This window comes from Panicum virgatum, chromosome 4K, assembly GCF_016808335.1.
Source record: "Panicum virgatum strain AP13 chromosome 4K, P.virgatum_v5, whole genome shotgun sequence".
Taxonomy (NCBI): domain Eukaryota; kingdom Viridiplantae; phylum Streptophyta; class Magnoliopsida; order Poales; family Poaceae; genus Panicum; species Panicum virgatum.
In genome coordinates, this window is record NC_053139.1 from 21,060,086 (window position 1) to 21,076,182 (window position 16,097).

At 44.2% G+C, this 16,097-nt stretch overlaps 1 protein-coding gene across 14 annotated transcripts in view; it reads left to right on the forward strand.

Annotated features, from left to right (window-relative positions):
* LOC120703462 (1,4-alpha-glucan-branching enzyme 3, chloroplastic/amyloplastic-like) overlaps positions 1 to 16,097 on the forward strand; it is a 48,583-nt gene that overhangs the window by 3,556 nt on the left and 28,930 nt on the right. For 12 of the 14 annotated variants that reach the window (XM_039987555.1, XM_039987558.1, XM_039987557.1 and 9 more), the window contains exons 5-13: positions 1,117 to 1,289; positions 1,369 to 1,458; positions 5,932 to 6,007; positions 6,805 to 6,912; positions 7,365 to 7,455; positions 7,558 to 7,659; positions 13,495 to 13,597; positions 13,869 to 14,006; positions 14,905 to 14,967. In XM_039987555.1, the coding sequence (XP_039843489.1) occupies positions 1,117 to 1,289; positions 1,369 to 1,458; positions 5,932 to 6,007; positions 6,805 to 6,912; positions 7,365 to 7,455; positions 7,558 to 7,659; positions 13,495 to 13,597; positions 13,869 to 14,006; positions 14,905 to 14,967 (944 nt within the window). The remainder of the gene's footprint in view (positions 1 to 1,116; positions 1,290 to 1,368; positions 1,459 to 5,931; positions 6,008 to 6,804; positions 6,913 to 7,364; positions 7,456 to 7,557; positions 7,660 to 13,494; positions 13,598 to 13,868; positions 14,007 to 14,904; positions 14,968 to 16,097) is intronic. The other 2 variants (XM_039987559.1, XM_039987560.1) reach the window with 2 other exon arrangements.

Genomic DNA, 16,097 nt, shown 5'->3' on the forward strand with positions numbered 1-16,097 from the left:
TGAGGAAGAAACTATCTAGCTGAAAATTGATAACATAAAGAAATATTCTGTTGCATCAGACCATCAGTCATATTCGATAGTGATTATTTTATCAGTTAAGTTTCTGGATTTCCTTTTTCATTGGCTGCAGTGTGGTGTAAGAACATGGATACCTAATGGTTGTTTAAAGTGGAGGTAATATTTCATCATATAAATGATCTTTCGAATGGAAAGTTAGTAAACTGTCAGTACTGATTTAGTAAAAGAGGAAAAGTGCTCTCCAACGCTGTAAATGTTACGTGAGTTGGAAAATAACATTGACCGCTCATTATTGCAATTTCCAGTTTTTGCATGCTTGCGGTGGCACTTAAAAAAGTTTTATTTTGTTAAAAGGTAGACACATTTTTCAAAACTCAATAGTTTTGTTAGACATGCATTTTTTTTGTGGTGTGGCAGCAGGTGAGAGTCACAAGTCATTAACGTCATCTTGGCACTAATTTATATTTTAGATTTTTAGTTAAAGATGCCTTCTTCTGATGTTTTTTTTTGTCATGGGACCATCACGGAGTATTCTGCCATACCGACATTGAGGACTAGGTTTGCAAGATATACATGATATTTGGCCACATAGGCAATATGGGCCAATTTGGCCAAATATCTACAGCTATAGGACTGGTATACATATTTTTGTACACCTAAACCATGGACAAGTCTAGTTGTCCCTAGAAAGCAGTGTTCTAAAAAACATTTTTAAACGTCGTTTAATCTTGATTAAACGCTGAACGGTGGCCAAGCGTTGCGTTTAATCACAGTGTCGTTTAATCACAACACACGTTTAATCATGTTCAATCTACGTTTAATCACAAAAAACTCTAAACCATAGGCAAGCGTTCGCCTAGCGTCTAGCGTTTTTTAGAACCTTGCTAGAAAGTGCCCTCAAGAGCAATGGTTTTCCTTTACTATGTTGTTGATGATTTCACTCTTAAGTATCTACTCTATTTAATGTATGTCTTGCAAGAGCATTACTATATTGTTACTATATCTGTCTAGCAGACTACTCTAGTTCTGTTGTGCTTAATTCTTTTGAGGGAATGTTAGTCAGATCATGTTGATTCAAGATTTTTAGTTTTCTTGTAGATACTGAAGGAAAGCAATCCTATGCAGTACATTGGGAACCTCCTCCTGAAGAAATTTACAAATGGAGATTTGGACGTCCAAAGGTGAAGGGTTCACTTAGAATATATGAATCCCATGTTGGCATTAGTGGATCGGAGCAAAAAGTTTCATCATTTCAGGAGTTCACATCCAAAGTATTTTCTGGACCCTTGCCTTTTGGGTATTCCATGGTAATTTTACATTTTTACTTCTGTAACCTTTTTTTACTACTAGGTTCTTCCTCATATAAAAAATTCTGGATATAATGCTGTTCAACTGATTGGCGTTGTGGAGCACAAGGATTACTCCTCCGTTGGCTATAAGGTAAGATTTTCTTGTGTATAAAGTATACTATACTATTTAATGTTAAAGTTTCTTGGGACCTGTTCGAGACTGTTTTGAGATGAACTGAAAATACTAGTGTAACCTCTTCAAAAAGAAAGAAGAAAATAGTACGATAACAATCTCCATGACAATTACTTAACATTGCATATGCTTCACTAAATGCCAGAACCTAGATATCAAATCGTGTGCTTGTGGGCATTAGGAAGATGAAGCTTGATGCCATGAGTGCCAACTTTTGTTGCTATTCCAACAGAGAGGGTGGTGGGGCATTTGCAATGTCCTTACATGGGTGTTGCTCCTTGTTAGCAGTGGCAATGTCCATAGCCATTGTGACATCCCACCTTTTTAAGGGCAAAGATTAACCCTAAGCAACTAGGGTTAAGAACAAAAGAAAAAAGAGAGAGAAAAAGGGAAAAGAAATGAGATCAAACTTGGTTAAATTTGGACATAATTCATCCCACATTTGGACTTGTAAGGGTTAGGAGTTAGGACTACCCTAGATTAAAATCGTGGTTCCGCTACTATCATTTGGGTAAGCATGGTTTAGGGCTTTAGTATTTGTCTGAGTGAACGGTTGCTACGTACGATTCATTGGAAACACGTACTTGTCATGTGATTAGGTAATCTCCTGCAGGATGCATAATCGATTTGAATCGCCGCACTTATCGGTTTACAATTCTGAGTGGACTGTATCTCTAGTTATTGTTGTTTACAATTCTGCCATTGTCTCTTGGTTTGACAGTTTAGGGTTTCTGCTTTAAAGTTCATATGTTTTCGTGTTGTCAGACCACTCCACTCAACAAGCCTTGCATATCCTTGACCTTTACTTTATATCGGCTAGACGGAGAATCAGTCTTGTTGAGTACCTTCGTACTTAGTGTTTGTGCGTGTGCCTTCAGTAGCGCCAGTCGAGGAGCCCCAAGAGTGAAGCCGGAAGACCTAGGGGGTATGTTGAGGCCATACTGTTAGAGTATATTAGGCAACTCCGGATATGGTTAGTTTAGGATTGATTGTAATCCCGGGATAACCTTCCTTATCTCTAGGAGAGGCTACTTGCCCTCCAAGCCATGTACTCCTATATATACTGCCCAAGGGGCTCAATGCAATACATCGACCACATTATACGCATCCTACTTTCCTACATGGTGTCAGAGGGTCACGATTCTGTGACCTAACTAGGCTTCCACTGCCGCCGCCCCCGGGGAGATCCATCTCCGCCGGGGGCAGCGCCCTGGTAGGATGCCCGGCGGATCCCTCTGATCCGCCGTGCCTGTCGTCGTCAAGCACAGCAAGGGGACCTACCTCGCCGCCAGGATTCGTCGCCAGCGCCGCTGTCTTCGCCTCCCCCGCCGAGCGCCCCGTCGGCCACGTGCCCCCCATCTACTCCAACGCCGTCGCCACCCTTGCCGTGAGCGCGACCTCGCTGCAACTTGCGTCGTTGCCACCCCTGTTCTGAGCGCGACTTGGCTGTACCTGCGCGAGCCCGTGGCTGCGGAGAACCGTGAGGGCGCCGCCGCCTCCGCCGCAAGATCGGGGGCGCTCGACGGTCGCGCGCTGCCCTTCTCCCGCAGGTCCAGCCAGGGTGGACCCGCCAGGGTGGCGGTTCGACTTCGATGCCTTTGTCATCGTTGCTGGGCTCTGGTGGCGCACCTGCCTGGTACCCATGGTCCTCCTGCTGCTGTTTTTCTTTTCTGATCTAAGATCGGTTTGCGTCGCCCTGCCGTTCGTCGCCGCATCGTCGTCGACGCTCCTGAGAACGAGGTTGCTGTTGCGCGCCCTCACAGGCTGCAGCATCGACGCTCGTGGTCAAGCCATCATCGCCGGTATCGCCGCCTTTTCAGGCGGTGGCGCCATCGGCTGCCTGTCCTCGTCAAGCTGGCACTCGATCCGAGTCCGCGCCTACTGCTGTTTTCGCACGGACACCGCCGCCGATGTTGCTGAAGGAAGACGCTCGAGCGCTTTTGAGCTGCCTCGTCTACCATCGCCATCCGCCGCTCACCGTCCTGCTGCTGTCCTCGTCCAGAAGCTGCTGGTCTTGTATACTCGGGTGCCTCGACGACGCTTCAGACCCGCACCCTCTTTCACGGCTTCGACCACGTCCACCTTGACCTCGGCTCCTTCGGCACTAAGGGGCTATCATCTGCATGAGCTACTCCAGTCGAAGCATTCGCACCGGCGTTCCGACTGCGGGGGGATATCTCCATTGTTCTCTAGTCTGTCCGTTCGTGTTGCTACCGCTACGACTGCGGGGGGATATCTCCATTGTTCTCCAGTCTGTCCGTTCGTGTTGTTACCGCTACGACTGTGGGGGGATGTTAGAGTATATTAGGCAACTCCGGATATAGTTAGTTTAGGATTGATTGTAATCCCGGGATAACCTTCCTTATCTATAGGAGAGGCTACTTGCCCTCCAAGCCATGTACTTCTATATATGCCGTCCAAAAGGCTCAATGCAATACATCGACCACATTATACGCATCCTACTTTCCTACACATACGTCTCTGGTTGTTCTAAAGACTTGTAATGTAAGACGTTCTTAAGACTTGTAATATAAGACTGTGTCATTGCAAACCTACGACGTGGGGTTTCATGTTGAACTTCTATAGTATCGGACTTGCACTAGGGTTTCTTTCATAAGTTTTAGTAAATCTACACTTCCATATTGTAATATATTTATCACTTGTGTAATATCTAAAGCTCTATGCAAAGCAATCCTATATGCATGTTCGTGACACTATATTTATCGCTTTTTTGTAATATCTGAAGCTCTGTGCAAAGCGATCCTGCATGCATGTTCGTGACACTGTTGTTAGGGGCAATGCTACGTTGCCCTTCCTTGGTGCACATGCAGCACGGTGAAAAAAAAAGAATTCTATTAGTAGATTGAATTTTACCATGTAAACTCCATTGTTTTTTTTTTCTATGCAATGGAATGGACACCAGGGTCCATTCTATCCTAGCTTCACCCCTAACTGTTGTAAGGTGGAAGGTTTGGGGAAACCCGATGGATGATAGGATTTACTCCATTTTAGGAGCATCGACTGGATTATCTGAGTTAAAGATGATCGGGCGCTCTTAAACCGTATTAAATTGGATGGTTCCGCCATAGCCATGAACTAGTGCTAGAGCAAGGAGAGTGAGGTTTTATATACTGTTGGATCAAGAACCACATATGTCTGCTTCTCTAAGATTTCAAAGTATAGCGTACAAAAGATGTGTGCGTGCGCGCGCCATACTTGCTACAGTGATGGCCATACTCAACTACTAGCATTACCATGAGGTCGTGCCTCATCTTCACTAGCATCATGATTGCACTAACTACCACTACTTCCACTTGCCTAGCTTGCTACTCTTGCCACGACATGGGATCATGTTGGGGATGCCACCTTTGGATGGTAACCGAAGGGCTGCATCGATGGAGTACGAAGTTCGGTCGAGCAACTTCAGCGATGAGGGGCTTCGGAATCCTAGCGAAGACGGAGAACCGAAAGGTCCGCCGAAGGGTAAAGGTAGCGAAGCCTAAGGGTGACGCATGCAAGGAGACTTGGTGAGACCGCCGAAGGACGGTGCGAGTCGGGCCTATTGGGGAATCAAGAGACCACTAAAGGCCAGATGAAGGTTGGCGCTAACGAGAATTTCAAAGGGCGAGCGTAAAAACAGAGGGTGCTGAGCTGTAAAGTGAGTCCCGAGAGGAAATTATCTTGTACCCCTAGAATATTCGAGGAATATAGTGGTTGAGAGGTAAAAAGGTGTAATGGTCGAAGGGGTAGTTGAACCGCCCCCTATAAATACCCATGTAGCTGTAATTGATGGAGCGGTTGATGCGAAGCTAATAGATTATTGGTTTCTACTCCGAAGGTGCCTTTGTGATTCCCTTGTGGTTTGTGTGTTTTATCGGGGCTGTTGTGGTGCTTCTTCAACCTGAAGGGTACTTTCCACCAACAGATCAGTTAGCTAGGAATAGATCAATCAAAAGATATACACAAGGATTACATCAACAATCCTAATATGATAACAATTACAAAGTAATTAGTTTACATGAATAGTATATCTAAACTGAGATAATTTCCTAGATTGGAAGGTAAAGCCTCAAATTGCAGCCCAACAATGAGGGTGAAGAATATGAAGCTGGTGCATATGGTCTGACAATAATTCTCAAGATTCTACAACATAGGAACTAGTATAAATGGCATCTCATTATTTTTCATGTTAATTTCTAGCTTTCCATCGAATTTGAGAATATACATTATTGTCGGTGTAATATATAATTTTAATTGGAAATTTAGGATTTTTATTTGTTAGAAATACTGTTCCATTTTACCATCTATATGATTTCTCTATTGTGCTGTAAGTAATATGACAATTACTTCATTTTGATTTAAATTCATTTCTTTGTACTTTGGAGGATGTTTTGATATAGTTCTCTCAGAACAAGTGCATTTTCCTTGTAGGTCACTAATTATTTTGCAGTCAGCAGCAGATTTGGCACCCCGGATGACTTTAAGAAACTGGTCGACGAGGCACATGGTTAGCATCTTCGTATAGTTTTATTTTCAAATAACTCTGTAATTTGATACGATGTTCTATGCATCATACGCATCTCATTTTAGCAGTCACATAGCTGAAAGAATCATATATAAGTTACATCTATTAGTGGTTTCAGTATTTCTTTATTATTTTATTATGAAGCAGAAAAATTGAAGAGAGTTAAGTGAAGGATTACAACTACATAAGATATTTATTACTTGTACTATTCCCTCAACGGTGCTATTAGCCTATGCAATCTTCTTTTTCGTGGTGCCTAAGTACAGCAACACTTTTACTTGGGCGAGGCCCACTTTGTCCTGGGATAAGATTGGAATTACTTAATTGAAGAACCATATGTCAAAAGTATATACAATTGAGTGCATGACTAATCCGTGCAATCATGAGGTGTTTATTATGGTATCTTACATTTTTGCCGATAATGTTGTGGCTACATGCCGAGGAATATGTTACTCATATTTTATAACATTATATTTTTCTAGGTTTCCTAAGCCAAATGTTGAATTCCAGTTCATATTCGTTTGTTGTTGGTTCCGAAATATGATATATAAGTTAAAGTCCCTTTTATATGGCCTTGCAGTGGAACTATGAAGCCGTTATCTATTACTGCTTCTGCAATTGACAGCTTCTTTTCACTTTCCTCAATTATGCTTCTTTATGCATATGATTATGGAACATATTAGTAGCAAGATTTTCCATATCCTTTATTACGTTGTAAAGAAAGAATGAAACATTGATTGACATTTATTTCTTGATTTTGTTCTCCCTGGCTTTGTAAGGCCTTGGATTAGTGGTGCTTCTGGATATTGTCCACTCCTATGCATCGGCAGATGAACTGGTTGGCTTATCGCTGTTTGATGGCTCTAATGACTGTTACTTCCACAGTGGTATTAAAACCAAAACTCTCTATTTTATACTTTTTTGTAGAAATTTTGCAGTTCTATTTTGTTCTCGATAAATTCTGGAAAGAATTAAAGGCCAAATGTAATAATTTTTATTGATATAGCATGGTAATTTGATTGCAGCATTTTTGCTCAAATAGCAATGCACTTCAGCGTACTAAAACAATGACTTGATATACTCAACAAATGGTCAAGGACCATTTTATTTAGCAGATGTAATAGATAATTTTATCCAAACACCATGAGTAAATGGTATTAGTGACAGCAATATTGTCGACTGACTTATGATGACTGCTGAATATGATTTGACAATGTATATGGCCTAGAATATCTTGTTAGTTAATGGTTATTTGATATGGCATTTCATCACTATGTTTCTGAGGTTCTTCTATCTTCTTGACCAATACAATATCCTGGTTCTAATTGATCCTTGGCAGGAAAGAGAGGGCATCACAAGTATTGGGGCACCAGGATGTTTAAATATGATGATGTGGATGTTCTGCACTTCTTATTGTCCAATTTGAATTGGTAAAATCATAAAAACTATGACCACAGTCTATTCTACCTTATGCACATGAATTTTTCTGCGATAAAATGGGTTACTTATGGATGCCTTACTAATCTCACTAGGTGGGTTACTGAATACCGGATTGACGGATTCCAGTTTCATTCATTGTCTTCTATGTTGTATACTCATAATGGGTTTTCTACTTTTACCGGTGCCATGGAAGAGTAAGTCCCATCTACTTTTCATTATCGTAGGAAGGATAGATTGCGTATGAATCGTGGGTTGTATTGCATTGAGCCTCAAGGGCAAATATATAGGGGTACAATACTTGGAGGGTAAGAAGCCTTCTTGAGATATTTCCTATACTATCAAATATACTCGATCATCCCCCGCAGTCATAGCAGTAGCAACATAAACAGATAGACTGAAGAACAATAGAGACATCCCCCGCAGTAGGAATGTCGGTGCGAATGTTATGGCTGGAGCGGAAACTAGTAAGATCTCATGCAGATGATGGCCCCTTAGTGCTGAAGTAGCCGAGGTCGAGGTGGAAGTAGTTGAAGCTGTGTTGGAGGGTGCAGGTCCAAAGCAGCAACATAGGCGCACCAGTACATAAAATCAGCAGCCTTTTGCCAATATGTTCAGCAGGTTGATGAGCCGACTGGATGGAGATGGTAGACGATGCATATAAAGAGCGCAGATGCGTCTTCTTTCAGCAACATTAGCGGCGGTGTCTTCGAGCTTATGGTAATTGGCGCAGACCAAGAGACAGCGTGATCAAGTGGACTAGCAGCATGGGTAGCGCCGCCGCCTGAAAAGGTGGCGACACCGCGGTGATGGCCTAACTACTAGCGTCGGCGCTGCATCTTGGGAAAGCGCAGCGACAACTTCGTCCTCGGGAGTGTCGATGGTGCAACGACGATGAAACGACAGGGCAGCGCAAACATGATCTCTCATGGGGGAAAGAAACACAACAACAAGATGAACCTTGGGTACGGAGCCCCATGACGTTGTGGCCCGCCTGCGACAGCGGTGAAGCAGCGCGGTGAAGGGGCGTAGTGGATGGGGCGGAGCGAGGTGGCCCTGATGGAGCCTGTTCGGTGATGGATCTCGACGAGGCTGCGGGCCCGACCGGGGCGTAGCAGCCTGGTGACGTCGTCAACATGTGGCGCGGTGGCCTAGTGCCCCGACCCCGTGCTCTAATAGCATGGCAGCCCAACGCCTGCTGTTGACGCTCGTTAAATACCAAAAATGATCATCAATTCGATCAGAAAATCAGGAGAGCTAACATTTCTTGCATGCATATTTATTTAGAACAATACCATTTCCACATGTCCCTTGGAATTTAGTGCTATGTAGGGAATGGGCAAAATTAAAGGAGAAATACACTCTTGGTGGCAAGAAGCACAACCTTGCGCCACCTCACCCTCTCATGGATCAAAGGGCCCATAAACACATGCAAACTGACTTAGAACAACGTCAAGCCATGCAAACTGACCTTGGGGTCCACATGTCAGCCTCCTTGCAAAGGTCGGTGGCCAAAGACGGTGCCCCTGGTTCGGCCGAACCAGGTGTGGGCCCTTTGGCCTAGATCTTCCACGTGGCAGCTTCTCATCTCTTCCCAATGTCGATTATGCATGCGTGCACCTGTTTTACTGGCCACAACCGCCTTAACGAAGGCTATAAATATGAGAGGTCTCCAAATAGAGATAAACTTCAAGTTACTCATTCTCAAGTTTCTCTCTTGCTTTAGTCCATAGGCTAGTGGAGTTTAGGATGAAGTAGCTTTCTATGGGTTCTCGGGGTTGCTAGAGAGTTCGGTATGACTTTAGCTCTTGCTTCTTTATGTAATTTCCGAATATTTTTAATAGAGTTATCTTTTTATCTTTATGTATGCATAGTTCATATACTGCGGTGTCAATCGTATGCTCTTTGCGTAGTTTATACTTGTATCGTATACCTTGCATGATTAGGCGAGTAATTCTAGTGTTACGGTATCGGTTCCACTATTTAAATGTTTGCTCTAGTACGATGTTTGTCGATCTGAAGGGTCAGGGCTCCGCGCAGAGTACTGGAGTATCACCTATCAATGCAGGCATGTTGTTTGGGTTTGTCAAGTGTTGTTGGATGTCGCTTCACCCCATGATTTTTAGAGATAGTCAGCAGGTGATGACATCCCTGTCCGTCCTTCGCAATCCTCTACATTAGGGTAGAGGAGCATGGGGTTCATAGAGTAGCCGAGTTGGTGGGCTCTTCTACTAATCATGTGCGGTTCTCCCGGTAGTGTTTGGGTGCCTAGAGCTAGGTCCTAATCATGTGTATGTGTATACGTGTACATTATAGGTTGTATGTTTAGATAGAAGTACACAAGTTCCGAGTAGTTCTCTTCTTCCTTTCTCCCTGCCTATGTCTATGCCTATGCCTATGCCTATGCCTATGCCTATGCCTATGCAATGAGCTTGGGTTAACTTGTGTGTCACACTACCACATTATCCATATATTATACTTACCTCTATTTGTACAATTGGATATCCAAGCAAGAATCAGTCATTAACTTATCTATTCTCTAATCGCCGACTTCCCTACGGAAAAATAACCGACTTCCCTACGAAAAAATAAATACGACACCCGATATACTCACGGGTAAAATACTACAACAGTATTATGCGCGCTTGCGGATTTATCTGTGGTCGTAGGAAATACCAACACCCACCTGTTCGACCTCTACAGCCACGTGCTCGCGCTCAGGGCAGCGATGGCGACGACGCAAGTGGAGATACAGGCGGCGTTGGGGCAGATGGGTTGGAAGGTGCGACGAGGCAGCCCGATGAGATCGAATTGCCACGTGAGAGGTAGGTCCTTTGCTATTGCTTGACCAGGACGGGCGCGGTACATCGGAGGGATCAAACTCGCATCCTACGAGGGCGCTGCCCGCAGTGGATGTTAATCTCCCCAGGGCCTAGATCCGTGATACCATGTAGGAAGGCTAGATTGCGTATGAATCTTAGGTTGCATTGAACCTCGAGAGTGAATACATAGGGGTACAATACTTGAAGGGCAAGAAGCCTTCCCGAGATATTTCCGATGCTATCAAATATAACAATTATTAACGATATCTAGTATAATAGTATTATATTTTACCTATAGCATGGAAGTGGAACAAATTTGCCCATTCAACAAACATGAACATTTTTATGAGAAAGGCATCCAAAAAAGAGTGCCTCATATCTGATATTTATCAAGAAAAATAATAGCGGGTACAAAAGAATTACAACTTGATACAAAATGACTCAAAAAAGTAAAATTTCACAAAAATTCTTTTTGGTCGTCTTCTTCCTTCAATTGTTCGTAGTGCACCGGCAGTAAGATAAAGGGACTTTTGCAAACAGCCTCGCTACACAAGCCTTTGAAGACTCCAATAACCACTCGTTGCTAGCAATGCTATCTAGTCTCCACTGAAAGAACATAGTCTCGGAGATCACCCCAAGCAATGCAGCAGACAGTGGGTTGGAGAAACTGGATCTTGCCGCAAAACAAACCGAAAGAAGAGGTCGAAGTCATCACATCAATAAATAGCCAACTGCATCCCCACATTGACACACCAACTACCAAGATTTGAAGCGAACCTTCAAATATGGTAGAACCTACCCCCACTGGCCCTTCGACGTCACCAGATTGGATGTCATCAAAGGTAGGCAGAGGCTCGAGAGACCTTATTCCAATTCTTCATCATCGCCACGACCTCGTTTATGCCGCTAGGGAACCAAACCCTAGAAGAAACTAGGACCTACTAAAATCTAGATCTACCGAGAGGAGGGGGTCTCCTCTGGCTGCTGGCTGTAAGTATATGTGGCTCAGGTTTAATAGATTGCGTATGAATTGTGGGTTGTATTGCATTGAGCCTTGAGGGCAAATATATAGATTGCGTATATGTGGCTCGGGAATAATAGATTGCGTATGAATCATGGGTTGTATTGCATTGAGCCTTGAGGGTACAAGACTTGGAGGGCGAGAAGGCTTCTGCAGTCGTAGCGGTAACAACATGAACGGATAGATTGGAGAACAACGGAGACATCTCTCCATAGTTGGAACGCCCGGTGCGAATGTTACGGCTGGAGCAGAAACTAGATAGAGCTCACAAATTATAGCCCCTTAGTGCTGTAAGCCGAGGTTGACGTGGTCGAAGCTGTGGAGTAGGGCGCAGGTCCGAAGCAGCAACATAGGCATACTAGTACCCAAAATCAGCAGCCTTTTGCCGACATGTTTAGCAGGTCGATGAGCTGACTGGATGGCGATGGTAGATGATGCAGCTAAAGAGTGCAATTGCATCTTCCTTCAGCAGCATTAGCGGCGGTGTCCACGAGCTTGCGGTAATTGGCAGCGGACTCGGACCGAGAGCTAGCATGATGAAGCGGACTAGCAGTATGGGTAGCGCCACTGCCTAAAAAGGTGGCGATACCGGCGGTGATAGTGTGACTGTTGGCCCAAATGGATCTAATTTTATTCAACTTACAAAGCCCAAAGGGCAGTCTTACATATATATAGACTCCAACTGCATATTCTAGGGAATATGCTACTAAGCGGCCACAGGAGGCCCGTAAAACCACCATGTGATCCTATCAACGGTCGAGATCACCTCGGGGCGGCTATACCTAGCCCTATCTAGTAATATAGATAGATACATAGACCACGACGCAGCGACAACCTCGTCTTCTGGAGTGTCGACAATTGAGCGATGACGGCACGGTAGGGTGACGCAAACCATTCTTAGATTGGATAAAAAAACCCAGCAACAACAGTAGGAGAACCTCACGTGTAGAGAGCTCCATGTACACGTAGCCTTAACCATCCATTCATCTCTTTTCCTCACCTGTCGCTATCACCATAAAGCAAGAAGAAGGGCTGAGAGAAAAAGCGGTGGACAGATGCCTGATGATGCCATAGCACTTAAGGCTAGACGGCCGTGACGTCCCAAGCAAATCGGGTGTGGTGGTGCGCCCTACTCGCTTGTTAGGGGCGGAGCCAGAAATGGCTTCCAAGTGGCTGATGAGTGGACAAACTGCTAGGCTAGTTAAGATTAGGCTGAATTCTATTGTTTTGGGATCTAACTACAACATATTTACATGAGCCAATCTGAGGTAGGCCTGTGCTGCAGCACACCCAGCACAGGCCCTGGCTCCGCCCCTGTCGTCGGTGGTGCAGCTCGCCTGAAGATACTCTTCACGTTGACGCCATGCGATCCAATGGCCTGAGGTGCTCCTCCGCACGAATCAGATCGATCCATAGGGAGTGGATTCTTCCGATCTGCTGCTGCGTGACGACGCTAGGGCAGCTGATCCTGCTGATCCGCCACGAATCCTACTAGGACGCTGCCCCCGGCGGAAGTCGATCTCCCAGAGGACAGCTTGAGGGCAGGGGAAGCCTTCAGTAACCTAAACTCGTAACCCTTCTTTTTTTCTTTTTTCTGCTTTTTCTGTACTTATACTTGTGCGATAAGATAATAACAACAGACGTATCAGAATCATATCAAACCATTACAACCATCATCCTATACAGGATCTAAATTGAGTATAACCTGATTGCAATAGTAGTCAACAGCACACACAACTCAAAGTGGCCGGTTGGCACCACCAAGAATAAAGAAAGATAATCAGCTGCGGTACATATCATGGAATGACTAAATTTCCATTCTCCTGCTCCTCTGCCTTTTGATTGGTCAGAAAGGTAAAACACTTCTCATTGGTCACACAAAAGCACACAAACGGAAGGGAACAGAGAGGGACGTGCAGTTTTGAGGTTGCCAGATGAGTAGGTGGACAGAAAAATGAGGGAGAGAGAAGTTGGAACAAGGAGGTGGAGGAAGAAGAATAGAAATCTGAATCTTACTCGGGAGCCCATCAAGTCATTTTGATCATGTGCCTTATGATGCTATCCACTGTTTCAATTTTCATCCTTTGTAATGTTCTTTATTTTCTTCACAAGCACTGCCTACTATTGTTTATGAAAATAGCTCCCATTGTTGCTACAAACATGAATGCTCACCAAAATGTTAATTTTAGGTATTGCAATCAGTATGTTGACAAGGATGCACTGATATATCTAATTCTTGCAAACGAAATGTTACATGATCTTCATCCAGATATCATAACAATTGCCGAAGATGTAAGTTGCTTCTCTCACCTGTATTTATTTTCATATAAACATACTTCTTGGACTTAGATATGCAGTTTGGTAGAGATACGATGATTACCCACGTTAAACTTGGTGCTAGCTGATTTTAAAATCAAGAGGCTTGTGTATGGTGTTAATGCAGTGTCGGTTACTTTTCTTAGTCACCTAATCAATAGATAATATTTGAAAATCAAATGATTATTTCTCCAGCTTTTTGCTGCATTGTTTGCAATAGAACTTCTATATTGTTTTGTTTATGTAGGCAACATTTTATCCTGGGTTGTGCGAGCTAACAACTCAAGGTGGATTGGGATTTGACTACTGTGTCAATCTTTCTGTTCCAGAAATGTGGTTGTGGCATCTTGAAAATGTTCCCGAGCAAGAATGGAGCATGAGTAAGGTTTGCATACTATTGAGACATTTTTGCATGCCACTATCTATCTGGAAGATATATTGCAAGGAAGTGCCCTTTTAGTTCCTTGAGGAATTTTATCCTTTTTTTTCTTCAAAATGCAGTAGAGCTACTTTCATCTCATTAAGAAGAGAGAATAAATATACAAAGAAAGGGTCACAAGGATCCCTTCAAAACCCAGCCCCCCACCACCCCCACCCCCACACACCCCGTATAAAACTAGTTACATGCGCGTCAATGATAGCAGATGAATTCACGCAATCGGGTTGTATTCAACTGAAGATTCAGGTTACAATATATAGGACCGATCAAGACTATCTCAACCAACTGGATTTATAGAAACAGAATCCTGAGGGAGATGCCGATCGGGCCTGTGTGTGCGAGGGACAAGCCAGGCAACCAGCCGTGGTGCCCAGGCTAGAGTCCAGGCTAGAGAGAGTCCTAACTTGCTAACAGTCAATACTAAAAAGTTAAACGACAAGATCACCTATTTCGACTAAACGTCCAGGTTAAGCTAGCTTGGCAGAAACTCATGGAGCACATGGGCTCCAGCTGAGCACCAAAGGATGCTCTCATTTGCTACTGACTGCAGAACTAGTGACATTAGGATTAGCGCCATCGAAGACGCAGTCATTCAAGGAGAACCAAGGAGGTAGAATCCCTTGCGTGTTTCCTTAGGTTGCTTTTGAGAGTCAAACACCGCCAGCTTGAAAATCGAGCCACTGAGGGTTGTGGTGCTACTGTTACTAGCCCCATCCTTTCATCTTATTTTTAAGCGCTAATACATTTATAAAATACATTTCTCAATGACTTAGTAATATTTTCAGTTCCTTTTTTCTTCCAATATCATATTTTTCTTCTGTTGGCTGTCAAATTATTTTTGCAGATTATGAAAGTATTAGTAAGCAGAAATCAGAATATGCTCTCGTATGTTGAGAATCATAACCAGGTAATCATAGTTTCATTAATTTTGTTCTGGTTTCTGAATAGGGAAAAACTTCTATGTAATCGTGGAAACCAAACATATTATTTTTAGAAAAAAATAGCCAATTTCAGAAATTGGGGCCGCATGCTCTTGCATATCCATTTTTTTACAATCACTTGTTCATTACGGGTGTGTTTGGTTGTCCTGGCTAAGCTAGCCAGGCTTAAAATTTAAGCCAGGCTAGTCCAATTCTGTCCCTACTAGTATATTAGCTCATGTTTGATTGCCTACGTCAACGAAGCTTAGTTTGGTTTTGGTACGTTTGGTTTCCTGGTTCACATTGGATAGCATCACCTCCGTTAAGTGGAGTGGTAAGCCCATCACCTCTCTGAATGTTTGCTTGCTTCCACCACCGACTATGCTAGTGTTACTGCCGTGGCGGCCAACTTCGTTGAGAAGACGCAGGTTCTGGAGCAGAGCAAGAGGGATCTAGACCTGGCATGGTCCAATTGAATTTCAGTGCGTCCAAACAGAACTCTGCCGCCAATAATTGAGACCCAGGGTGGCCTAATCGAGCACCGCCACCCGCGAATTCCTTCCTCGTCGAGAGCTCATCTTCCTCCGTGTATGTGGCGAAGCTAGTTGTTGTCCCCGAGAGCGCCGATGCGTGCGGCCATGTGTACACTGCCAAGCATGGGTGCCACTCATCACAGCAGTAGCATGTCAAAGAAGCTAGTAGCAACAGCTCCCACCATCACCTCCAAGAACCCCGAACGAGAAAGCTAGCAATCAGAGCAGCCCCAGCGCTCCATCCCGTCTCTGCTTCTCTCTTTCCCTTTGCTAGCCTCTCCAATCGGCAAAGCATAGCTGTTTCCCGCTTTTGAGTTTCCTCCAATCCAAGCAGCTTGAGCTCCTCCCTCTCTCTTCCTTTCTCAATCCTATGCTGCTCCCCCTTCAATCCAAGCACGAGAGCTCCAGCAGCTTCCATCTGGTACTTCCTTGGCTCCTTGCTTGAGCATGAGTTGAGCAGCACACGACAATGAAATCCACCACCAATCACCTCCACCTCCAAGCCATAGTGGTCTAGGCATAGCGCGCCCATGGGCTAAGCACTAGCAGGAGTGCACGACAACATGCCCCCCTCCTCTAGCCAC